Genomic DNA, 26,000 nt, shown 5'->3' on the forward strand with positions numbered 1-26,000 from the left:
TTCCTTTTTATAAAACTGACTGCCAACATTCTGATATTCGTTTATCTCTTCCATTGTTTTCCTTTGTATCTTCTTTCTTCCACCCTCTTCCTCCCTCTGTCTCTCTCTATTTTCAGGCTGGAGACTCTCAGCAGTCTCCGGGGGCGAGCGAGCCTCGAGCGGAGCCCGAGACCTCAGAGTCGGACAGTCCTCAGGTCGGTAGCTAGATAGCGGCAGGTCAGGGTAGGTATCTGTCCTCTTTTTTTTCCCTCACTTGCGTGTCGACGTCAACACGCCTTCACCCGTCTTCACCACCATTACATAGACCCACACATCGTGGCCGTGTTGTGGTGCTCTTTCTCTCTCTTTTTCTTGTTCTGCATCTTTTATCTTATGCTACGTTCACACAGTGTTTTGGATTGACAGCCATATTTATTAACAGGTGTGATATCGAATTGTACTATTTATGCAGCAGATAACACAAGCATATATGATCAATATGAATAAAGTTAACCTTCTAACTCACAGTAGTTATTATAATATACAGATTTTGTAATATAATTGTTGCAACCTTAAAAATGGACCATTAATTTCAATATAATTTTAATTTATTATGATGTGTGTATTTTTAGCAGATATAGCTAGGTATTTAATAAATCCAGTAAAACATAAATCTGTTTTGGTTTAATATAAACTTAAATCATGGACATACCTAAAAAATTAAACTGTTACATTTAAATTATTAAACAAATTTATAATTTAAGCTCTCGGGTGAGACTTTGTGGAAAATTTCAGCTTGAAGATAAGTGTCAAGTAACCTGCAGTTTTATGTTTCAAACAGAGATGGCGATAGAGAGTCAAAAGTTACAGATTGCAGTTTTAAAGGTGCTGTGTGTAATAATCACAGAATCTATTGACATAAATGCAATATAATATACACAATAACTATATCTTTAGAGGTGTATAAAGACATTTCATAATGAAGCGTAATGTTTTAATCACCTTAGAATGAGTTATATCTGTCCATACACGACGGGTCCCCTTGCATGGAATTTGCCATGTTGGTTCTACAGTAGCTCTTAACAGACAAACTGCTCTACAGAGTGCATTTCATAAGTGCGTTATCTTCTACAGCAAAAAAGCGTAAACGTCACAACATCTTTGTCCTGTAGGAGCCGCTTTAGTTTTTCATAAGGATGGGGTGAGCGGTGGATTGAGCCATGGGTTGCAATTCAAAACCTCACCGCTAGATATCGCTAAAACCACCACATTGCTACTTTAAGATTTCTACTTTGCTCCAAAAGATTTGTTTTGCTTTACAAACACACAGCACAGCTATTTTTGACATCGCTAACAGTGATTGACACCATAGAATAACTTACGATACCCACCTAATGCTATATTTGTCAATGATGCACATCAATGATCCATAACTGTAGAATCTATTTTCAAAATTCAGTTGTGAGTCCCAGAGTCACACACTTACAGACTGTTTTTGTCACTCTAAAAACGAACCAAACTGTGTATAAAAAGCTCCAACTAAGGTCTTGAAACTATGTTGTGCTGCTGTGTGATCGTAGCCTTATATCTCTCACTATCTCTCTTGCTGTTTTTCATCTCGCCCGCCCCTGCCTGCTGCTACAGTCACTCTTATGATGGTACAGTTTGCGCCTCATGGGAATATGATTTATATGCTTTTATAGTGTTGTTTTTGACAGAATGTGAGTGAATGTGTGTGTGTGTGTGTGTTTTCATTTAATCCCCAAAATCTTCCTGAGATGTATGAGTATCTGTGCTTTTAAAGTTTTTATATATTTTTTTAAAACAGCAACGTTTCATGGCATACCATAAACATCATGAACACTCCACATCAAAGTAACTGTGTTTTGCTGTCACTTCATGATATTTAAAAATTGGGTCATGAATGTTTTTATATTTGTACTTATCACAACAGTGTATACTGAACTATAAACTGAAGTCAGGCAGATTGCTTAAGACGGATCCTTATTTACGTTTGATGGCTGTCATTGTGACTCAACACCTAAAATTGTGCTGGTGCGGAAGCACATTTGGAAAGAACATCTGCTCTTTTGTTAGGTGACAAACCAGACACACCCATTGGTTTTGTTTTAACATGAAACACCCCTTTCGTTCTATTCACAAATGGCTGAAGTTATACAACCAGGGTCTGAAATGAATACTCGGCAAAGTGTTGGCATTTGAAAAATGTAAAAGATTTGCTGCAGAGTAAAACAATAGGGCATGTATCAGACAAAATCAATAAATTTTTTATAGATTTATAAAGATGAAAAAAATATGGTTTGAGCCTCACTTATAAAAACACCCTTGAGTTGTTCCAAACCTGTATATTCTGCTAAACACAAAGGAAGATATTTGGGAGAATGTCCATAACCAAACAGATCTCATCCCCGATTTACTGATACTGTAGGGATGAGATCTGTTCGGTTACTGACATTCTTCCAAATATCTTCCTTTCTGTTCAGCAGAACAAAAAAATATACAGGTTTGGAACAATCTGAGAGTAAGGATGACAGGATGTTCATTTTTAGCTGAACTATCTCTTTAATTTTGGATCCTGTATAGAATCTAGTCCCTGCACCCATGGCATAACCCAAAGTTGCACCTCGATTTCTATTCAGACGTTGAAGTTGAATCAAAATGGTTTTGGTATGGTTGGGGAAAGCGAGTGATCGCTCTGTGGTATCTTTCTGGAGGAGACATGAGCTCATCAGGATGAATCATTAATGAAGGGCTCCTGGAGCCAGAGGCCTGTTTCTCCCCGACTTTAGGAAGACGAATGAATCGGTCTCATCTGTACCAGCCTAATGATAAATGAACCCCTGATCCCCTCTTAAATATTCACACACCTACGTTCACCCCCTGTAAACACAGACTGTGCACCAGATGTGTCTCTCCATTATTAGAACAATTAGGTCAACACTATTTTTGGCTACTCCACTGAGTGATTTGGCCGGGATTGTTTATGGGTAACCTGGTTTCAAAGGGTTCATACTGTACAAGCGGCAAACGGGCAATAAAAGATCTAAGTGTTTATCTAAAATCTTCTGAATTTTAAATGAAAAGTATTGGTTGTCCTCTGTATTGCGTTGTAAGCAGTGTTCTTTGATGTGGTTTATTGTGCTTGAAGCATTGCGGCTATGTTGGTACTGCAGTGGGCACAGTCTTGCTGTTGTGGGATTATAATACAGAAAGATGTTGCTGTGGTTTCTGCTGCTCACATGGCATCGTTCAGGTTCAGTAAACTGGCTTACTGTCAGTGGCCTTCTGTTGGCCAATAGTACACTGCCGTATATTACAGCTGTAGAAAAGAATCACAATCTCTTTCCCATTTGTCCATTTATTCTCTTTTCCTCTCTCTCAGCAGCATTGACTAATCTGTTTTCGAGACAAAACTGAAACTTCAACGGATGGTTCACCCAAAAATGAAAAATTCTGTCATCATTTACTCATTCTCATGTTGTTTAAAATCTTTTCGAATCTCTTTGTTCTGTCTAACACAAAAGAAGATATTTAGAATATTGTAGGAAACCAAACCATTATGGAGCACCATTGATTACCATTGTAGTTTCGTTTCCTACTATGGAGGTCAATGGTGCCCCAGAACTGTTCCGTTACATTCTTCCAAATATCTTCTTTTGTGTCCAGTGAAACAATAAAATGTTTACTGGCTTGAAACAACTTGTGGCTAACTATTCTATGTCAGAATTGTCATTTTTGGGTGAACTGTCCGTGTAAGAGAAACCCTGAGAACTTTAAATCTCTAAAGGATGAGTGAGCAAACAAAATGTTGTTCGTCGCACCGAAGTCATCTTTCTTCATCTTTTACCTCTCTATGTGCCCTCTTTGTCCTATTCTATTCATTTTATCCTCTGACTCTTTCTCTCATTGCTCTCTGCTCTCTGAAACACTTATCCTGTCATCTGTCGACCATGTGTCCGTATGAGCTCCTGCAGTGGGTGGAAAGGTCTGTAAGTGAGTGGTAATTGCTGTGTGCATTCAGAATCGGAGGTTCTGGTTTTAAACAGCAGGATTCAGTCTGAACAGGCACTGACTGACATCCCTATTGTTTCTTATCTAAGCCTGTCTCTCTGTGTTCCTTATACTTAACCTTTTTAAAAGGACGTTTATGTAGGGCGTTAGCCTGATGAAAGAGGTCTGATGACTCACAGAGTATTAAGACTGATATGAGGTTGTGGTAGTTCAAAACACATCCAGAGAAAGGAGTTGGATTATTTTAGTTGTTTGGTCACTCTTTCTTGCAGTTTTTCCATCCCATTTGAGTTTCTAAGATGTGCTGTTCCTTTCTGGTTTGAGACAGCAGCGTTTCTCTTAAAGATCTCTTTTGCCACCTGGTGTTGTTTGTTGGGAACTATGTGTGTTTGACTGATGCCTATGTTTATTATAGTGCACAAATATTTCACCATATACTGTGTTGTATACTGTATGGATAATGCATTATAAACTCAGATGATTCACTGTACTACACTTTAAAAATATATATATTTTAACCCATTATTATGTCAAAAAGGGACAACCCAACCTCTATGCTCGATTGTTTTAAGCCAAAATGTTGGGCCCGTTGTTGGGTTTAACACAATATTTAATACAACAATTTGTCCCTTTTTGACCCAACATGGGTTGAAAATAAGCCAGAGTGTACATTTTGATAAATCTACTTTGGGTATTGTAGCGCACATTGCGATGCTCTCCTTTACCTTCTTTTTCCTGTGTGGCAAATATAAACCATTTTACAAACATCGTTTCATTATTTGATTAGGCTGACAACATGCTTGACATAAAATACAGTAAAATGGGTGGTTCAGAAGGGTATATGTCGAACAACACATTTCTAAACAGGAAAACTTGTCTCATTACATTCCGTTGATGGAGAAAGTGTTTCCAGCGATATCTATTGATTTAAAAAAGAATTATAATTTTTGACATCTATAATATTTTTTAAACCTAGTTGAACTCTGGCGGACCTGTCGAAGGGTCCAAAATCCCATCATTAACATGTGGATCAAACGTGTCCAGAGTGTACAGGGTTAATCTACAAAGTCAAGAATGCAGATAAAACCTTAGAATTCCAAGGCGGAGATAAGTAATGGACATCGATTATGCTCATCTTTGGTATCTATTTCGAAGCAATTTTGCGTAAAAAAGTATACTATGTACTGTATATATGTAACAAAAGTCTGGATGCAAAGAGAGCCATTTTCCTGTTTCTGCATGTGACGTGTAGCATAAAGCCTGTTTGAAATGCATACTTCAAAACATTTATTGATACAGAGTACCAAATAACTCTGGCGCGTCAATCCTGTGGGCTTTAACTTGTTGAAATCGCTTCCCTTCTCTCTGAATTTTTCTCCCTCCAACATCATCAAGTCCTTCTTTTAGCCAGGAGTTGGTACACTCAGTCATTTCAGTGTCTGAGTGGGTTTCTCAGCTTCAACTGAAGGAAAGTGTTTCGTTGTTGATGTTAAAGTAACCCTGGCCTGTTTATTTATAGGGGAAGGACCCTCTCTACGCCCAGATCAACAAGGGGAAGAAGTGAAGGATCATGGGAACTCTGCACAGACAGGACCAGCGCTGGGGGAGCAGGAGACCAAAACACTGGAGTTCAACTCTCAGCCCTGTGTGTGCGTGTGTGAATAAATGCATCCGTCCGTGTGCACAAGTTTGAAAGCGTGTGTGCTTGTGCGTGTTTGTATGAGTGTGATCTTCAGGGCTCAGCTGTGACCGGTCACTCCAGCCTCACTAGTCCTCTTCTCCAAGCAGCCCAATTCACCGAGGCCTGACCCAGCCTTCACGAAGCCCTGTTCGCCTCTCTCTCCAGAGCAACAGGACTTCCTCCGTGTCTACCCTCCCGCAAGGATCTATTCGTTTCTCACTGTGTTTCCTGCGCACGGACTGAAAGTGGGGCATCAGCCAAAGCTGCATTGTGGGCGATTCTAACTCCTCATAGCCTTATGGATCCTGCTCTCCCGTCCAATCATTCCCTCTTTTGTCCAACTTCCTGTCTCTCCTAAATCCCCACTCCAAGACTCTGTATAGAGACCACACGGTAAAGAACTCATAAGAGGTGACACACACGTGCAAAAGAGAGTTCGAGAAATGTCCCCATCCAACACCGTCAACCCCACACGTAGATCAGACCACGGTATTTGGTCACAGAGTAATCCATGCCTCTGTGAAATGTATGATACATCCATCTGGGTTTGTTTGGTTCCCCTTGCTCATGCATTTGAGATTCTGCTGCTAGAAAGCTATGCAGAAATAAACAACAAAAACGTTCCCTCTGTGGACCCTTACGATGGAGAACAGACACGAGGAGCGACTTTTGCCAAATCCGATTCCAAGATTTCGGAACTGCCCGGTGGGGGGATCTGAGGGTCCGAACGTTGCAAAAACAAACTGAATCTGTGATTGAACTATTCCTTCTCAATAGCTTTTGTACAATACTAACAAGAAAACAACACGACATTGAAATTGAATTTTTATTTTATAAGTCAGTGAAGCCCTTGAAGTCAACTTTAGATGTGTTTTAGGGGTAACATGGCTTTAAAATCCAATTGTTGGTTTGCCAAACTCATTTTGTAAATAATAATAATTATTATTATTGATAATAATAATGATGATGACAATGATGATGACAAATAATATTGAAGATGAAAAACAATGGTTCTGATTATAACAGTGTTCATTCCATCCTGTGGACTTTTGTGCCATAAAATAGGCTGGCCTTATAGTGATGCAAACTCCTCATTAAACCCAAGCAATATTAACGTGTGTCCCATATTATCCAGTGGTTAACATTGCTGTCCCACAGTCAAAGCATGTTGTGAGTCTTGATTTTAGCAGGACAGGAGACTGGATTACTTACGAACAAGCCTGAGATGTTTTTAATGTTAGAAAGGGTCCAATCTTACATTGACAGTGACATATGTGTGCCGCATGGTCATCCGTCTCTCATCTGATCTGTTTTCAAGAGGAAGCTTATAACTGTGAAAGAGTTCAACCGGACCTTCAATGTTTATGTTAATCCAGAAATTGCACTCATTCACTCAAGGAAACCTTAAAGTCAACATGAGAACAACATTACAACATTAACCTGCTTTCTAGTTCATGCATATGTTTATTTTTATTCTTTATATATTACATGTTTATATAGTTTCATTTTCAGCTGCCACATCTTGGACTAGCCTAACCTATCATAATAGCTGAATGTCACTATTTGAAATATTGATGGATTTGAGATGGAAGTGTATTGCAAACATCCCACATTAGTGTCCAGCTCCCTTTTAAAGTAGTTCACTTCAAAATTTGCCCCCATTCACTTTCCAAAGTAATTTTTATTTCTACTATGGAAAGTCAATGGGGCACATTTTGAAGTGAACTACTCCTTTAATATGGAACGCCTAATGGACAGAACCCATACATTTTTACTTTTTTTTACTTTTCCCTCAAAAATGTCACATAACATAAGCAAAATGTTTTATAGGCCCAAATTATGTATTATGCTCATTTTAAGGCCCTTTAATAACAACGTTTAATGGTTTTAAATCAGAACATCAGTCTGAAATTTAACCTTAAAATAGGTTATATCATCCACAATGACATTCATTACATCTGAATACATCAGAGTATTCCGTTACCGTGACAACTACTTCCTCCTATTTTATGGCCAAAGTCCTGATTTAATTTGAAAGCCGTTTGAACCTTCAAAATCCACACTTTGGAAATTAAGAACACAATGGTAAAATACGAATGGGAAACCTTACAATTTGAGTACATTTCTATTTTGACTTTACCTCAGCTTATGGTTTGGTGAGGTAAAAGGACACCTTATTTTTATCTTGATGATAATGACATTATACAGTGGATTTTTAGAGATTTTTCTTTTCTCTTGATTTATGTAACCCACCATGTAATACTGTTACCAATAAACACATCCCAAAATGTTCTGTGCCTCTGTGATTTAGCAACAAAGTACCATTTACAATGTATTTAAAGTGCACTGTTGAAGATGTTTCATATTATGTGTGCCCTTACAGCATCTTTTGTAAGTGTTTGCTTATTGCATATCAATTCTGTCCTTCTGACCTCGTATATATATTTCATGATGATTTATAAATCATTACTATCAGTCATCCTTTATGTTGGTCACTGGGTTTTGCAAACATCTAACCAATATAGAGTATTATAAGGTGCTTGTCAACTTTGACAACACGGTATTTAATTGTTTAAAAAGTACATTGTTTTTGAGCGACGATATCTGATCCTGACCTTCAGTCAAAGGTCCCAAAACCTATAGATATATGCAACTCAACTCCAAGAGTTACGATGGCACAGGCCAACTTAAAATGTACAAACCAAATTTGCACGTGTGCTTGATTTCATTGCTTCAATTTTAATGGAAATATCAAAGAAAGAAGCAAATGGACTATTCATCTTCTTTCTTTATTCTATGTTGAATGTATTATGTTTGGAAGAGAGAACATTGTGGACGTGATGAAATTAGGTTCAATTATAGTAGCACACAATCTAAATATGATTCAGAGAAAATGCAATCTCTGAACTGGAACAAGATTAAATAAGCAAATTTAGACATAATTGTACATAACACCCTCAAATTCACCCACGCTTGCTCATTCGGAAAATAAGGTCTGATATGTATGAAGCCCACTGGTCGTGGTTGATCGGGTCTTTTATGAAGTTGTTTTGAACTGCAATTTTATCTATTCTATTTAAGTTATCTTAAACACCTAAAAACACAAAAATGTTAACCCTTTTATGCTTGAATTATGACAATCTCATTCAGGATTTTATGTGTTTTTGTACTTTGAGCATGAAAAACAATATTTCAACTTTATCATACATATTTATCACTTGAAAGACGTGACTATGTACATGATGATGCACTTGTCCCCCGTCGCGGTTGATGCACAACTATGCTGTCGAAAAACATGTATACGTACACTGTAAATTATTAATTTTTTCAAAACAAACGTACTATAGATTTACATATATGTAATTTATATGTACATTTCTAACAGTTTGTTCAAAGATAAATTAACATTCAACATTAAAAAGTCAATATCTCGCAAAAACACAAAAAATAACTGTAAAACTTTCCTTGAAGCATGTATGTATAATGCATTATAAAGAGTTATTAAAGGGTAAAATGCATTATTAATCTTCATAATGTGTATTGTAATGCACTATATGTAGTTGTAAAAAGTATAACCAATTAAAAATGTGTAGTTTAACAATGAATTACTAAGTGTTATAATGTATTAACTGTAATAACAATTATTTATAAGACATAACAATGCATTAAAAGTTGCATTACAATGCTTTAAAACTACTTTTATAATGCATTATACATACATGCTTCAAGGAAATTGTTATCAAAATAACAGCCTCATAAAAACCATTCTGGGAACCAGAAGAACTTCAGAAGAAATGAAACAGAAAAATATTGATATGGATTTCTGGTTCCCAGAATGCTTTGCATGAGGCTGTTATTATTATTTTGTTTCTGTAAAGATTAAGACTTAATTTAGACTTAATTTTTAATGTTCATTTGTCTTTGAACAAACGACCAAAAAACGAGATAAATATAAATCTAAGGTAAGTTACTTTCAACTAACTGCATAACTACAGCAAAAGAAATGACAGTCTAGAAATGCCTTTTTAAATAGCTGTCCAATGTAGTGACCTCCATGCAAATTAAAAACAGTAAACGTAAATAGCCTAAGGCCGATTCGCATTTCGCAAAACTATATATTTAAAGTCGTTACATGGGGACAGGACCCCTTCGGTCCCACCCATTTTATTCCATACAGATCTTTATTTTTATTTGAGCCTCAACCTACACTCACTTGATTAAAAAAAAAGAACACAAATAGCTTACTTGGCTTAGTTCAACAGTTAGATTCTTGAGAGGGAGAGACGTCTCCTCCTCTGAGTAAATCACATCCTCTCTGAATGTAATCAAAAGAGGTGTGGATTATTTCATTTTTCATCCTCCCTGGTGTGCGACGTAATGAGAGTGAGATTTAGGTTGACAATAGACACCGTGCCTTCATAGATTTATGTGGATCTGGCCTGACTGCATTCTTGGAGAATGAAAACAGTCCTTCGCTGTCGTTCAGTGAAGTGACTCGTTTGACGGGACATTCTTTAAGCTCGTCATTAGCGCTTGAACACGCTCATCCAACCTCATTCCAGTCTGAAGGCCAATGGGCGAGATTTCAGTCTTTGTGTTATTTATCCTCTGACAACTGCGACAGAACGTTCACACATGCTGGATCCTTTTGAATCGTGAAGGAAGAACTCAATGGATTATTAATTATGAGGAGTTGAGGAGAAAGAAGAGGATCTTTTTGAAGAACTGCTGTAAGCCTTTGAGCCAGAATAATGGAACAGGTGAGAAATCTGTTTATTATCATTTGTTTATGACTCTTCAGCTTCCATTTTGTGCTATGGTGTTTTCAAAACAGGAAGTTTTTTATAACCTCATGATACATTTACATTTATATATTAAAATGTTAAATTAAGTATATTATTGAGTAACATAATTTGTACCTTGATAATACCTACACTACCACCTCAGTACTTTGTTAAAAGGGTACCCACTCCAAAAATCGTTGAATGGACATTTTATTAGCTCAAGTTAATATAGATCTAAAATTGTTGATAACATACTTAATGCCTATTGATTTCTGTCAGCATTAGCCAATGTTGTTATAGACTGTGAGATTGACGTGGTTTTGACTATTGAACGCATGGTATTTGGTCAATGACTAGTCATCACATCTCTTCCTGATCCACTCCAAAAACACCCAAGTATCAAAATGTACTAGAGCAAGTGAAACTGCCAATAAGATATTCCATAGATATAATCATTGAAAGTTTATATATTTCTTGCTGTGTGATCTGATCCACCACAGTTATGAGTTAAGTTCTGGAGTATTACAAATACAGTCCATTATGCGCATTCTAGAGATGTGACATACATTTACATATTACTGAAACACTGCTTTCCTATGTTTTATATTTCAGAATGAGTCAATAGATTTTAAGACCCTGAAGGCCCGGTTTCAGGGTGAAAATAATTTGAAGATCCCCACCAAACCAGTCATACCAGAGAAACCCAAAAGAGTCCCTCCTCTGCCGGCGAAAGTCAGCAACCCCCTGATCAGCTCCATTAATAATGTTGTGAAAAAGGGTACGCCTCACGCTCCACGTGTGGTCTTCAGAGATGATAAAAATCTCAACCACCAGCTCTCCCCAACGTGGGGGTCAAAGGGTAATGTGCAAAAACCTGCCAATAATTCAGAACTTCTGAATAACGACCAGGAGAGGGAAGGCGACATTCCCAAGAGGCCTATCAAATATAGGAATCTTCCACTGGTTCTGCCAGTGCCTCAAATAAAAGCTAAAACCCAAGTGCCTGAAACCAGCTCACTTACACCTGTATCTGTTTCACCAGCCATGGTGTCCACTACCAAGAAATTTGTATTTAACCCTACAAAAACTGGCAATGATGTTGTTAACCTGACATCATATGCTGAAGGCAGTCCATTTACACCACAGTATGTTTCACCAGCCAGAGTGTCCACACCCAAGACATTCATATTTAACACTATAAACGCTGGAACAGATACTGTGGACAACCCAAAACCAGCCCTTCGTACTTTTGACTATTCTGTCAAAAGTCCGCCGACTCCTGCTAACCCATCTATAACAGCTACTGCTCCTTCTGAGAGTGTGCCCATAGTCCCTAAAGCTCTTATCCCTCCTCAGACTTCAGCTGGAGAACATCCCGTCCCCAGCATTTCTGCCTCAAGTATTCCAGCACAGCACATCCCAACCTTTCCCATCCTTCAGTCTAAGATTCCTGAGCAAACCATTCCAAAACCAGCTACTCGTTCTGAAACTGTTAGTAAACCAGCAGTTACCATGACAGAAACACCTCCTAAACCGATTATAAATTTGCTCAATTTATCCGAGGTATTTCCTCCACCGCAAGAAAGCCCTCCTCCACATGAAAGCCCTCCTCCAGACTTCACTGATATTCCTCCTCCAATTTTCCCTGATGAGGATTTTACAGACGAAGTCTTTTCTTATCAAGCCATTGCTAGATTCCCTGCATCTATTAGTCCAACTGTCTCCAGGACATCCTCCCCTGCCCCACCCACTCGTTCAACCATATCTCCAGAGCTTTTGCTGAAGCCCTATACATCTCGTCAAGGCACTGTTGCCACTCTGAGCACCCCTTCAACAGTCCTACTGGATAAAGCGGTAGTCAACAAGGAGAACCAGACCTCACCCAAGTCACCACTTTCATTCTTGGAGAGAGCCGAGGAGATGTCTCCAGTTAAACGTACCGCACCACTTGACAACCGTGTGTTTAACATACTTGAAAGGGCAAAGAAGATGTCCACCATGAGCCAGGGGGCTAGCACACCTGAAAAAACATCCCCATATAAGATGGATCCACCTACGGTAGCTCTGTCTGATACTTTGACCCCTGACATGGCCCAACCTAATCTAAGGCCAACTGAAAAAGCTTTACCACAGATACCCAAAGCCATGACTGAGGAAGCCTTGACTGTGCCGGAAATATGTGAATGCCCTCCTGTTGACTATGCGGATCATGTTCATGTTCCACCAAAATCCTATCTACCTGAAACTCCACAGGTTAATGGATTTGATCACAGTAAGTACTTGTTCAAGTATCTGTCTAGGCATCTATTAAGGACTGAAAGAAAACATTACGTTTCCTGATATATTAAAATGTATTTGAATCTATAGTTGACATGACATATCAACATTTACTTTTACAAATATCTACAACCTTTTAGCTGTGGAAAGACAGTGTTTGTCGATTGAGAATAGCTGGGTGGATTCCATACTTCAGGGAGGGTTGGAATGCAACATAGGTCTATTTTGTTAGTTATGTTTGGCAACATTTCTTACATAGTCAGAATGACAAAGAGGTAGGGAAGTATTTTGTTTTAAGGAAATACTTGTACAAGTTAAACTATTTTAATCATTTTACACAGGCTTTGAGTAATAGTAATAGTATGTCGTTTTGGATTTATTTACAGCATTCCCATCACTAGAGTTACCTGATGGACTTTTGTAAACAGAGCAGCCATTGCTGCTTTCCTATTGTTTTTAAAACATGGTTGGACATGAGGAAGATTTCATTTTATTTTAAAGTGATAGTTCACCCTAAATATTTAATTCTGACATTATTTACTCTCCCTCTTGTCTTTTTAAACCTGTGGGACTTTCTTTCTTCCGGGATCACAAAAGAAGTTATTCTGAAGAATGTTTCTGCTGAAATTCATTCAGGTTTGAAATGACAAGAGGGTGCGTAAATAATGACAAAAGTTTAATTTTTGGGTAAACTATCCCTTTAACCTAGATTGAAAATGACATTGAATGTCAATTATGTTGCCGGAGTATATCGTTTAAAATTGAGAAACATTTCACATACTTCTTGCAAATGTTTAGTCACATGATCACACTGTACTTGTCAGAAACACGAAACTTCCTTCACTTTCATTAGATATTCCTGTTGTGCCTGCTGGGTCTTCTTGACCTTGCTTTGTATTTGGTTATGAAAGGCATGTTAATGTTAATTGTAACTTTACCACATTTAAAATGATAGTTACCCCCAAATTAAATATTCTGTGATCAATGATTCACCAGTATCTTATTCAAAACCTCTTACAGATCAAAAGTCTCTTCCTCCCATGTTATATTTTAAGGAAAAGTGTCCATAAAATGGAAGTCAATAGGGGCCGATGCTTTTTGTTGAATGAGAGTAAATAAATGATGAAATCATAACTTTGGGTGGACTTTCTTTTTAAAATGGCTTTATAAATAATAGTTTTGAGACCATTTTGTTGAAAAGTGTGGTGGACCATTCTAAGAATACATTTTCACGTTGCTGCAGGGCAACTTTCACCAGGGATTGTGTCAGTGGTAAAGCCAGTTAATCCACCAACTCCACCAATACGGAAGCCTCTACCAGCCACACCTGTTGGAGAGACCCCGACTGAGAAACCAAGGCCTCCTTTTGAACACCTACAGATTCCTACCACTCCAACTCACCATCTTGAGGCATATGGTAAGAATCAATCCCCAAATATCAGAAACTATTTACCTCACTTTTATAGGAACTTCAGAGAAAGTATTTTTGGTTTCCCAAAGAACCATTCAGTCAAAGACTCATAAGTGACGTTTTATAACCTTTTAATAGTCTACAACCGTTGTCCAATACAAAAAAACTTTGGGAAACTATCAGATTGCAAATATTTTGAAGAGTGTTTCTTAATATATGCAAAATGAAACATTCATTAAGTTTTTTCAGAGAAGTTATTCTTGCTTCTGTTTTTTTTCAGATGAGGAGCCATATAACAACTCCTTCGATGAATCTTTTGAAGATACTGAAGAATACGAAACTCCACCCGTTCCAAACTTTAGGCCAATACCTCCAGTAGTATCAGGTTTTGGAAGACCAACATCTGGTCATGATAAAGCCTTCCAGGAACAGTGGGATCCAAACCCTCATGTTGCAAGGGAGATGCTTCCAAACACGGATTATAGAGACAATGGAGAAGCAGATTTCGGATCTGTGATCTCTAGCTCTCCACAGCCAGGCACACAAGCCTCTTTACTACAAGATCATGTGCGAAGCTCCCCTGTCAGTTCAGGATTCTTATCTCAATCAGGGTAAGCCATAAGGCCCGTAATGATTTAGTAAGGAGCACATGGAAAAAAACGTTCCAAATGTTTGTGTCTGTTTTCGATATTAAGCATTATTGTATTTTTTTCTTGATACAGTGACAATGTCTATGAAGACCTATCAATTGGTAAAAAGGGGAAGAGCAAGAAACCGAAAGGAACTCCAAAAAGCAAGACGAAGAAGAACATAACTACTGCTGTTGAAAGTATGTAGTTTCAGGAAGTGAAACTGTAGTATTTCACCTTGTCATCCCATCTCTGATAAACACATTTCTTTTTGTTGTCACTCAGATCCATATGCGGATGCAGCTTCTGCCGTAAGTTCTATTTTTACTTGTTTACAGATTCTTTTATTATAACTGTTTATGCTTTAAAAGTTAACAGAAAATCTTATTTTCTTGTATGATATGATCAATGTTGAAATTGCAGTCTTTGTACATAATCATCTTTTTGTATATGATGATCTGTTCAAACATGTCGTCTTTCATTTACTGTCCACTAATCACCCAAACATTTTCAGAAGGAGCAGACTCCCAAGAAAGGCTTGTTCTCCAGGTTTGTAGCTATTTTCTTTTTAAGCTTTTTAGTTCCCTTTCTGTCGGTCTCTCGACGTTGTGTCGAGAACGACAGATGGGGTTTGCCCTTGAGAACCAATCAACTCTGACTACTATAGAAAAGGCCAATGAAATTTGGCGAATGCAATTTGCATGCCGGGCTCCGCCCCCGGAAATCCGGTATAAAAGGAGGCCGGCGTGCAGCATTCACTTACCTTTTGTTCTTCAGAGCCATCGCTCATGAGTACAACTCAGGATTCAATCCTCTACAACTACACGCTGGTGCTACGACGTGTTACAGCGGATCGTCCCTTCCTGCAGCGACCTTCCCCTGGGCGTCTCGGCGGTTCCGGAGGTGTTAGAGATTTTTTCTAAAAGTCCTTTTCAGGACTGACTGAGCATTCTCCAGCGCGGCATGTCCCGCTGTTCTCTTGGGTGCGGCACCCTCATCGAGGAGGGGGATGGACACGATCGCTGCATTAGGTGTCTGGGCATCCAGCACACTGAATCAGCGTTCGTTGACACATCTGCCTGCACTGCGGGCAGATTGTCATTCAGAAGTTGCGGTCACGGGTGGCTGTCTTCCTACGGGAACCAGCCACCATTTCGTCTGCTACCCGGGCTGTGACATCTGTGGCTACGGCCCCGATGACCACCCACGTTAGCAGCGTAAGTGATATGGGGAACTCTGCGAACGTAAACCCGCCAGCCAAGTGCTCACGGGCCGATCGCACCCCGATTCGCTCTTCTGAACGTTCCCCAACCGGCGGTGGCATACCGTCCGGATCCTCACGCACACACTCGGAAACGATGTGTGACGTAGATGAGATGTCGCTCGCAGCATCGGAGGGAGACTGGCATCCGACTCTGCCGAATCCAAACTCCACCCCCAGCGGTCGAGTTAAGGAGGAAGCAGAAGTGATGTCATCCGTGCTAACCCGGGGATGCGTGGTTCCCGAGGTCGGTGCGCGGTGCAAACCGCGCCCACCCCGGGTGCCATGTTTTTCCCGGAGGTGCATGAGGAGCTGTGTAAAACTTGGAACGCTCCACTCACGGACCGTTCCAGTGAAACCAGCTCTGGCTCCCTTACTTCCCTCGATGGTGAGGCAGCCAAGGACTGCGTCGAGATCCCCCGGGTGGAACGTCCGCCTGCGGTGCACCTGTGCCGCGGACGGCTACCACCTGGGGGGGGATCGACCACTCCTACCGTCCAAAGCACGTAAGACTTCGGCATCACTGGTGTCGAAAGCTTGCGATGTTGCGGGCCAGGCTGCCTCCTCTCTCTATGCCTTGGCCATCCTGCAGGTCCGCCAGGCCAGGGCGTTGAGAGGGCTCCACGAGGGTAAGGCCGACCCGGGTATAATGCAGGATCTCCGTGCCACCGCTGACAGCGCTCTACAGGCGACTAAGGCGGCGGCACGGGCCCTGGGTCGGACGATGTCCACGGTAGTGGTCCAGGAGAGACACCCCCGGCTATACCTTGTGCAGAAGAGTGACAGCAAGGAAGTCCGCTTTCTTGATGCACTCATCTCGCAGGGTGGGTTGTTGGTAACACCGTCGAGGACTGCGCTCAGCAGTTTTTTGACGGCGAAGCAGACAGTGGCAATTAACCACATTTTTTTCACGCCGCGACTCGGCCGCCTACAGGCCTCCGAGATCTCACGTGACGTCTGCTTCCCTGCAACCCAGGACCCTTTCGACATTGGCTCCGGTTCCTGTGCCCCCACAGGCGGCACCCCGGAAGCAGAGGTCGAGGGGGAAACCTCCACCCCGTCAGCAACCTCCTCGCGAGAAGGGACACTGACGGGAAGACCCCAGGGAGAACAACATCGGGCCCGAACCTTCACAGCCACGGCTCTGATCGGTCGGTACGGGACGACTCCTGCCTCGTCACCAAAGCCGGGCCCTTGTTAGGGCTTGGCGCCCACTTACTCACTGAGTTTTCTGTTCTCCCCGGGTTTACTTGCAGCCGATCGCACACTCCACTGGACTGTGCTCGGCGAACCGACCTCACACCCTGGCGAGGCGTGAGGTCGTACACATACGACAGCCGTCACCACTCTCAAACCGACAGTGCGTGCCGTTGTCCCGCCAGGCAGGTAAGTAGGCGGAGCAAAACCTTCCCTCTGGGTCTCCCCACGACATGGTTAGCTCCGCCAGCCGACGAACCACCCCCCGTGGGAATGATGAAGCAGACCGTCCCCTTGGTCACCCTGTCACAGTCCCTGGGAGCTCGAGAGCTGCCCACACTGTCTCGCTGGCTAATGAGGGCGGTCCGTCTTGGTTACTCGATCCAGTTCGCCAGAGACTCACCCAAGTTTCGGGGCATCATCTCTCCCTCTGTCAGAGGCAGGGACGCCTCCGTACTTTGGGTAGAGGTCACCACCCTTCTGGCAAAACAGGCATCGAGTTCGTCCCTCAAAACCAAGATGTTCAGTGGGTCACCACCCGCACTTCATCGTTCCCAAGAAAGACGGCGGGTTGCCCCCAAAGGCTGCGTACCCTGAACAGAGCACCTTCACAAGCTGCCATTCAGGGTGCTCACACAGAGGCGCGTCCTGACATCTATGAGGTGTCAGGATTGGTTCGTGGCAATCGACCTGAAGGACGCTTACTTTCATGTCTCGATCCTCCTCGACACCGGCCGTTCCCACGGTTCGCGTGCGAGAGGCGGGCATATCAGTACAGAGTCCTCCCTTTCGGTCTGTCCCTGACCGCCCTTTCTCCCTGAGAGGAGGAAGGCGAGCGGGTACTAAACTATCTCAGCGACTGGCCTATCTTGGCACACTCGCGAGATCTGTTATGTACACAAAGGGACCTGGTGCTCCGGCACCTAGGTCGATTGGGACTCCAGGTCAACCAAGAGAGGGGCAAGCTCTCCCCAGGGCAGAGCATCCTCTTTCTCAGTATGGAACTCAACTCTGTCACCATGTCGGCGCACCTGTCCGCAGTTGTGCCCAACCAGTGTTGAACTGTCTGAAATGAACATTTTAGGCAGACAGCGGTCCCCCTGAAACAATTCAGAGGCTCCTGGGACACATGGCGTCCTCGCGGGTTAATACCCCTCGAGTAGATACACATGACACCGCTCCAACACTGGTTTCAGAGTCGAGTTCCGAGGAGAGCGTGGCACACCGGCAGCAGGCGCATGGTGATGCCGCCCTGCTGCCGACGCACCATAACCCCTAGTCTTTATGACTTTTTCGACGGACTCAGGTCCCTCTGAGCAGGTTATGAGGCAGGTCGTGGTGACGACTGAAGTCTCCCTGCAGGGGTGCGGTGTAGTGTGCAACGGGCACGCAGGTGGGGTGTTGGACGAACCCCCGCCTGCGCTGGCATATCAATTGCCAAGAGTTGTGGGCTATGCTACTTGCACTGAGCAGGCTACGGCCTCTCGTGCGAGACATGCACGTGCTGTTCCGAGGACAGCACTATAGCTGTAGCGAATACAGATCGTCAGGGTGGCGTTCGCACACAGCAGCTAAACACAACTTGCTCGACGCCTCCTCCGGTGGAGTCAACAGGTGACTCGTTTCCTGCAGGCCACACACCCCGGGCAAACTGAACTAGACAGCCGACGTGCTTTCTCGCCAGTTTATGCCTCGTGGAGAGTGGCGACTCCACCCCCGTGCAGTCCAGCTCATTTGGAGGCTGTTCGGGTAGGCCCAGGTAAAACCTGTTCACCTCCCGTAACACCACCATTTGCCCGCTTGATAGTCCCTGCCCTCGGCACGGATATCCTTGCGCACAGCTGGCCGCGGGATGGGCGGAAGCACACCTTCCCCCCCCCAGGAGCCTTCTTGTACAGACTCTGTGCAAGGTCAGGGAGCAGGAGCACCAAGTGTTATTGGTTACACCACACCGGTCTAACCGCACTTGGCCTCAGAGCCGATGCTCTGGACAGCGACTCCCCCTGAACCATTCCCCTGACAGAGGACCTGCTCTCTCAGGGGAAGGACACGTTCTGGCATCCCAGATCAGACCTCTGGAACACCCATGTCTGGTCTCTAGACGGGACGAGAAGATCCTAAGATGGCTACTCCCCCTATACGGCTGAGACCATCACCCAGGCTAGGGCCCCATCTACTAGGCGGTTACACGCCTCTAGACGGTGCCTCTTCTCGTCCTGGTGTCTTTCTCGACGAGAAAGACCCACTGAGGTGCTTGATCAGGATTGTGTTCCCCTTCTCACGAGACTGGAGACTAACATCTCCCTTCCACACTGAAAGTGTATGTAGTCGCTATTGCCACTCATCACGACTCAGTCGGTGGAAAGTTTCTAGGGCAACACGACCTGGTCACCAGCTTTCTAAGCAGCGAGAGGGCGGAATCCGCCTCATCTCCGCTCCATACCCTCTTGGGACCCTAAGTGGTCCTGGGGAGCCTCAGGGCCCCCCAAAGAGCCCCTCGGAGGTTCCGATCTTCCTCATAGAGTAAGACGGCCCTCCTGACGGCGCTCACTTCCTTCAAGAGGGTAGGGGAACACCGAGCATCCTCCGTGTCCCTGGATTGCCTTAAACTCGGCCCTGGAAACTCTCACGTTATCTTGAGACCCAGGCCCGGATGCGTGCCCAAGAAGTTCCCACTACTCCCTCCGGGGCCAAGTGGTGAACTTGCAGGCGCTCCCCATAGGGGAGGAAGACCCAACCCGATTAGTGTTGTGTCCAGTACGTACTGGACCGCACGCAGAGCTCTGAAGCTCTGACCAGCTCCGTGTCTGTTGGAGGACAGCAGAAGGGGAAGGCTGTCTCCAAACAGAGGCTGGCGCACTGGGTCGTGGACGCCGTTACGACGGCATTCCGATCTCAGAATCTCCCATGCCCATTGGCAGTGAGGGCTCACTCCACACGGAGTTTAGCCACCTCCTGGACACTGGCAGAAGCGCCTCTCTAGCAGACATCTGTAGAGCTGCGGGTTGGGCTATGCCCAAACACCTTCGCAAGGGTTAACAACCTTCGCATAAACCCGGTGTCAGCCCACGTCCTGCGTGGCGACATGTAGGACTGGCATCCGGGGGGGCGTATGCCTGCGAAAGCACCTTTCCACCCTCTAACAGGTTGGGTCAGTGTGCTATTTACCTTTTCTTCTTACCCGAACACATCGCTAAGAAACTGGTACCTCACCAGCCTCCCTTCTTACCCAGACACTGGTTAAGAATAGGCATTCCATCCATCACCAAACAAGCACCCCCTGGGGGCTGGCTGGGCAGAGCAGCCTTCCCCCTTAGGCCGGGATACCATGTGAGCTATCACAGATAGCTCTAACCGGACCTAGTGCTACCGGACGTCTGTAACACCCCCTCCGTGGGCTGTTCCGTCTGATGTATCCTCATGAGAATGGTTCCCACTCCTGGTAACCCATGAGCTTCCCCAGGTGGGCCTCCACCTCGCGGTTAACTACTCAGTCCGCACGTTCCATGCGTTCTCCTCCAAGGACGAGACCATACCTATATCCACCATATTCCTCCCCACGGGTAGGAGGTGGCCTCTGTAGCGCTTCTCTGATTAAGAGTCGCGCTTACCCGGTGTAAAATGATCTGGACGGCCTCTCGCCTATAGAGAGCTAAGGCCCCGTCCGTGAAAGTTACCGGTCAGGGCTGTACCCATCTTTCTCCAAGAAAGCTCTGGAACCCCCCGACCACCACACTGGAAGGTTACAGTCTCACGAAAGCTTCGAGATGACACGCCCAGGCTTGTTACCGTCGCTTCGCTAGAGATTGTGACGCGATACAGCGTTGTGGCGTTTTCCATAGGCAACCCCATCTGTCGTTCTCGACACAACGTCGAGAGACCGACAGAAAGGGAACGTCTTGGTTACGTATGTAACCTCAGTTCCCTGATGGAGGGAACGAGACGTTGTGTCCCTTATGCCACGAACACGTATCGTATTCTGCTGCAGTTTGAGAGGTCTCAGGCTCTTCAGAACAAAGGTAATTGAATGCTGCACGCCGGCCTCCTTTTATACCGGATTTCCGGGGGCGGAGCCCGGCATGCAAATTGCATTCGCCAAATTTCATTGGCCTTTTCTATAGTAGTCAGAGTTGATTGGTTCTCAAGGGCGAACCCCATCTGTCGTTCTCGACACAACGTCTCGTTCCCTCCATCAGGGAACTGAGGTTACATACGTAACCAAGACGTTTCTCGCCATTGATTTAAACTAAAGTAGCTGGAGCAGTTCTTTTAAAAGTCTCTTTATATCCTCAGAAAAAACTCAGCAAAGTCGGCTCAAGAAAAAGAACTAAAGAAGAAGGAGAAACAGCGTGAGAAGGAAAAAGAGAAAGAGAAGGAAAGAGAGAGAAAGGAGCAGAAGGAAAAGGAAAAGAAAGAAAATGAAATGAAGAAAAAATTTAAGGTAATTTACAAAAGAATTATGTATTTACTATGTATTTTTTATGTTAATATACTTTCCCAGATTAAAATCGACGGGAAGGTGTAACAATGGCGAATTCTATTTAACTATTTTACCTGTATAAAAATTGTGAAAATGTATTTTTACCCTTTATTATTGCTTAAGCACCACTGATGTTAAGTTTAGGGGAGGGGCATAAGTATTGCTTTTTTTCAAATTATCATACATTTTTATATAATTCACATTGTACAAATCCAAACAAATTACCCACCTCCTAAAATAGTTACCAATTCCAGTGAGATCAGGTTAGTTTGTTTGACCAGTCTGACCAAGTAACATTGACTAAACCTCTCTGATCTGACAGAAAACCTTTTTTTTTTATTGAGATGGTAATTTGTATGTTGTGAATATACGGGGGAAAAAATCAAGAAAGAAGCCCCGCCTCTAAATCTAACATCATTCTTATGAGGCTGTGTTGGCTCAACCAAAGGTTTGTCGATGGGTGTTATCTGACCAATAACACCGGGAGATGTTATAAAACCATTATATTTGTTAACATCAAAGAAAGTACTAATTTTATCTTTAAAGTGTTTAAACGTTTAGTTTAATGTATCAATAAAGAAATTCAATTCAGCTGAAGACAAAATATATTTTTATAAATATATTCATAATACATGTATATATTTAATATGTATTTGGCACTGCAGTAATGTTTTCCACATTACTGACAAAGCTAATAATCTCTAAGAGACACTGAAGGTTTTGCATCGATAATTTGGCAAGATTACTGCTTATTTAGCACTCACAATCCATTTTGTTACTTATTGCAATCCACATCCCACTCCTTCAGCAAATCAAAAACTGCAATAACCATGACTAAAACTGTGCTTTCCAATCAATCGGCAAATGAGCCATACTTTTCAATTTCTCGCTAACAGTAAAAGTCCTGTTTTTAATGCATGCTGCAAGGTCAGCTAAGTGATGCGCACATTCATTTAACTGTCTGCATGTGTTGCTTTCTGATGTAGATCACGGGACAGGAGGAGCCCATTTATCACGTTAAAGCGATGGAGGACTGTAAGAGCAGTAAAAATGACCTGCTGGTAAAAGTTGGAGAAACTGTGAGCATTATTCGTACCACCAGCTGCCCTAAGGGAAATGGCTTGCCAAGGACAGCAGCAACAGATGTAAGCTAACCACAACAAATCACATCAATCTACACACACACACATACATTAATTTTCTGCTACCGTAAGTCTCAAATGATTAGCATTGCTGATAAAATATAATTAAAAGATGAATAGGCAGAGAAAATAAACAATGTTATGAATTTTCCCCGATAAGGACTAAATGCCTGAATAGATCCACCGCTAACCAAAAACTTAAATTAAGTCCTTGAGCTCTGGCTTATCTGTTGCACTGTGTATGTACGTACTGGAATGTGGAGTGGCAATGTGCTGTTTGTTTTTGTCAGACGGTTATGTCCCAGTGGAGAGCATGGATTTGAACATCGATGGAATTAAGGAGCTGGGGAAGATGACAACAGCGACCAACAGAGCCATTGTCAATGGTCATGGGGAAATCGCCAGTACAGGCAGCAGGTAGCCATGGAAACATCAGGCGTAACAGAATAGTAATACTGTAATATAATATGCCAAGCGTTATACAGTTAACCAATCATTTTTCTGTCCATATTTGTGTTTAGAACCTCGGATCATAACGCCATGAACAATGAAAGCTGTAAGAACCTTTTTTTACTTACTTGGAATAGCAGTGGGGTTCATTTGTATCATGAGGTGCAACAGAATTACATTAAACCCAGGCCCGGTACTAGGCTGGCTCGATGGGGATCAATGATATATTCTTGTTGGGCAGATGTATAAGCATAGTTCATTGTGTATTTTATTTTTTCATTATTTGAATGTCAGGTGATTTTTTTGTGTAGAGAGGCCCAAGAAAATTGTCCCCGCTCTCCCCCCTAGACCCGGCCCTGAGTATGCCCCTTACAATATATTATAGTGCTGTCAAGTTCTTTTGGACCTTGGAATACCATGTAAAAAGAATGCCAGTAACTATTTTATCTATGTCTAATTCGTACGAATTCCTACAAGCTCATTTATACATTTTAGTAACGTCTGTTCCACTCCAGTGATGGTTAGGTGTAGGGGTGAGGTTATTTTGATTTTGGCCATGATAGCCGTGCAGTGAAAATATGATACTCGTAACAGTCCTAATATGTGCTGTTTTAATAAAGGCCATGTTATGTCATCATACAACATATTATTTGCCATACAAAAATGAATTTCTATTCATTATAAATTGTATTTATGCAATCAGATTTTCAGTTCCTTCAACTTCAGGCTTTTTAGATCACATGTATTTAATCTAAGATTTAATGTAGTAATTTCAGATTGCTGTTTATTTTCTCAGTCTCAGATTACAGCGAGGAATGGACAATCGATGAAGATGAGCCCATAAACAGCTCACCCAGTGAAGCCGCACACATGTAAGTATCTCCTACAATATTTGTGTGTGTTTGGCCTTTTGTAACTTGCCAAATAAGACGGTTCGGGTATTGTGTTCTTTACAAGGAAATTATTTTCATGTTTCAGAGGGCTGTATCAGACACCAGCCACACCAATGAGAGGTGAGCTATGATTCACACAGAGACACTATCGAAAAATTTTCACAGGGAAAGCCACGACAGATATAAAAACACTGAACTATATCCATTTTAGCATTCACCTGCTCATAGTTTTTTTTTACGATATTGCTTTTTATATGGTCATTTATTATTGAATCGTTCATTTTCTCAATATTATGCTCTCTCTATTATGCACCCAAATTTCTGTTACGATTTAATCACCCTCATATTATTCCAAACCCATATGACGTTTTTTTTCCTGTGTGGAAGACAAAAGGTTATAGTTAACAAAATGACCTGAATAGAGAAAGTAATATAATGACTAAATGATACCATTATTTTGTGAACTGTCTCTTTAATCCGTAATAACTTGCACTGAATAATGTATGTATTTGCTTGTTTTAGTGAGTCAACCAGATCCTGTCCAACAAACAGAGACGGATGGAAATTACACAAATCCGGGGTAAGGGCCATTCTATTTTAGTTTTCTTTATTAAAATGACACATATCATACTTATGTATGAGAGCTCCACCTTTGAGCTGTCTAAAATAATATGTTTCACATCAAAAACAGAAGAATGAATAATTGTGTTTTGTGTATTGCAGCGCAAAACATGAAGCCCTTCAGAGACTATCCACATTCTTCACACAACCCAACACGCCCTCGCCTCCACCGATAAACAAGGCACCAATGTAGGACATTACCGTCAACGCTTTGCTATTCTGTGTCTTTATTGATTCACTGAAGTTTTCTTTACATGTTAAAGTTGCACTATGCGATTTTAAGACCTCCATCATTATTTGTGTCCGACACAAAGAGAAGACGCAGCAGATGTACATAGATGTACATGCTCACTCAGATGTCATATCTTTTATTTTTTTTAGATCTACATCTTGTGAAGACGTTCTTTATTTCTATTTACTGATCACAGTCAAAACGAATGTAGAAAAAAATACAAAATTTGCTATTCTGTATTTCCGTCACAAATGTTGATAGAGTCCACAGCTTTCGTAGTGCAGCTTTAAGGTTATTGGACTGCAAATAATCATTCTTTCTTTTTTCATAATGGGTCGTTTGTCCATCAAGACTGGAAATGTCTAAAGCAGGTATGTTTTGCCTCTGTCATCTTTTCATTTTATAATGAATCACATGTACCCACACTCACTTTTGTTTTCTTTTTCTTTACCCCACTTCTGGTTTCGTCTGTTTGCACACAAAGACAATCCTGGCTATTTGTAAGTATTCACATTTACATGCATATGCGCAAATTCTCACACGTCACAGACAGTAATTCATGAGATGACTTTCCTGTAGTATGTGATCAGACTGGTTTTTCATGAATATCTGAGATGGTTCTCTGAAAGCCTGACTCATTCCCTTTGGCCTGCAATGCTATCTACATGTACCCTCGGTAACTTAGTATCTGTTATTTATTTTTTCATTGCTTTCCAGAAATCAAGAGGAAGATCTAGACATTCCATTCTTCAAGACACTTCCTCCTCCAGATCTGTATGCTGACATCATCGCTGGCGATTCTGTACCAATTTACAGCAAGTACGTATGAGATGAGTTAACCTGGGGAAAACGGTTGTTTATAACAGATAGTTCCGGTCCTTGATGCTGATTGGTCAATATCTATGCTTATTTAAGATAGTACAACAATGAT

At 42.2% G+C, this 26,000-nt stretch overlaps 2 protein-coding genes across 2 annotated transcripts in view; both read left to right on the forward strand.

The window, feature by feature from the left end:
• The window catches only part of dab1a (DAB adaptor protein 1a), a 125,226-nt gene extending 117,252 nt beyond the window's left edge, over positions 1-7,974 (forward strand). The window contains 3 exon segments of the mRNA XM_056764317.1: positions 117-194; positions 5,531-5,567; positions 5,570-7,974. Of these exon segments, the coding sequence (XP_056620295.1) occupies positions 117-194; positions 5,531-5,567; positions 5,570-5,676 (222 nt within the window). The 3' untranslated portion in view covers positions 5,677-7,974.
• Positions 7,975-10,185: 2,211 nt separating this feature from the next.
• On the forward strand, positions 10,186-24,195 carry LOC130434126 (proteoglycan 4). The gene is made up of 12 exons (XM_056764077.1): positions 10,186-10,452; positions 11,089-12,748; positions 13,997-14,170; positions 14,445-14,775; positions 14,887-14,993; positions 15,079-15,104; positions 15,308-15,342; positions 21,545-21,692; positions 22,718-22,876; positions 23,164-23,290; positions 23,395-23,429; positions 24,120-24,195. The coding sequence occupies exons 1-10, from the start codon at positions 10,444-10,446 to the stop codon at positions 23,194-23,196; spliced, it is 2,682 nt and encodes an 893-aa protein (XP_056620055.1). The 5' UTR covers positions 10,186-10,443; the 3' UTR covers positions 23,197-23,290; positions 23,395-23,429; positions 24,120-24,195.
• Positions 24,196-26,000: the final 1,805 nt, after the last annotated feature.

The sequence above is a fragment of the Triplophysa dalaica genome, chromosome 13 (genome assembly GCF_015846415.1).
Source record: "Triplophysa dalaica isolate WHDGS20190420 chromosome 13, ASM1584641v1, whole genome shotgun sequence".
Lineage (NCBI taxonomy): Eukaryota > Metazoa > Chordata > Actinopteri > Cypriniformes > Nemacheilidae > Triplophysa > Triplophysa dalaica.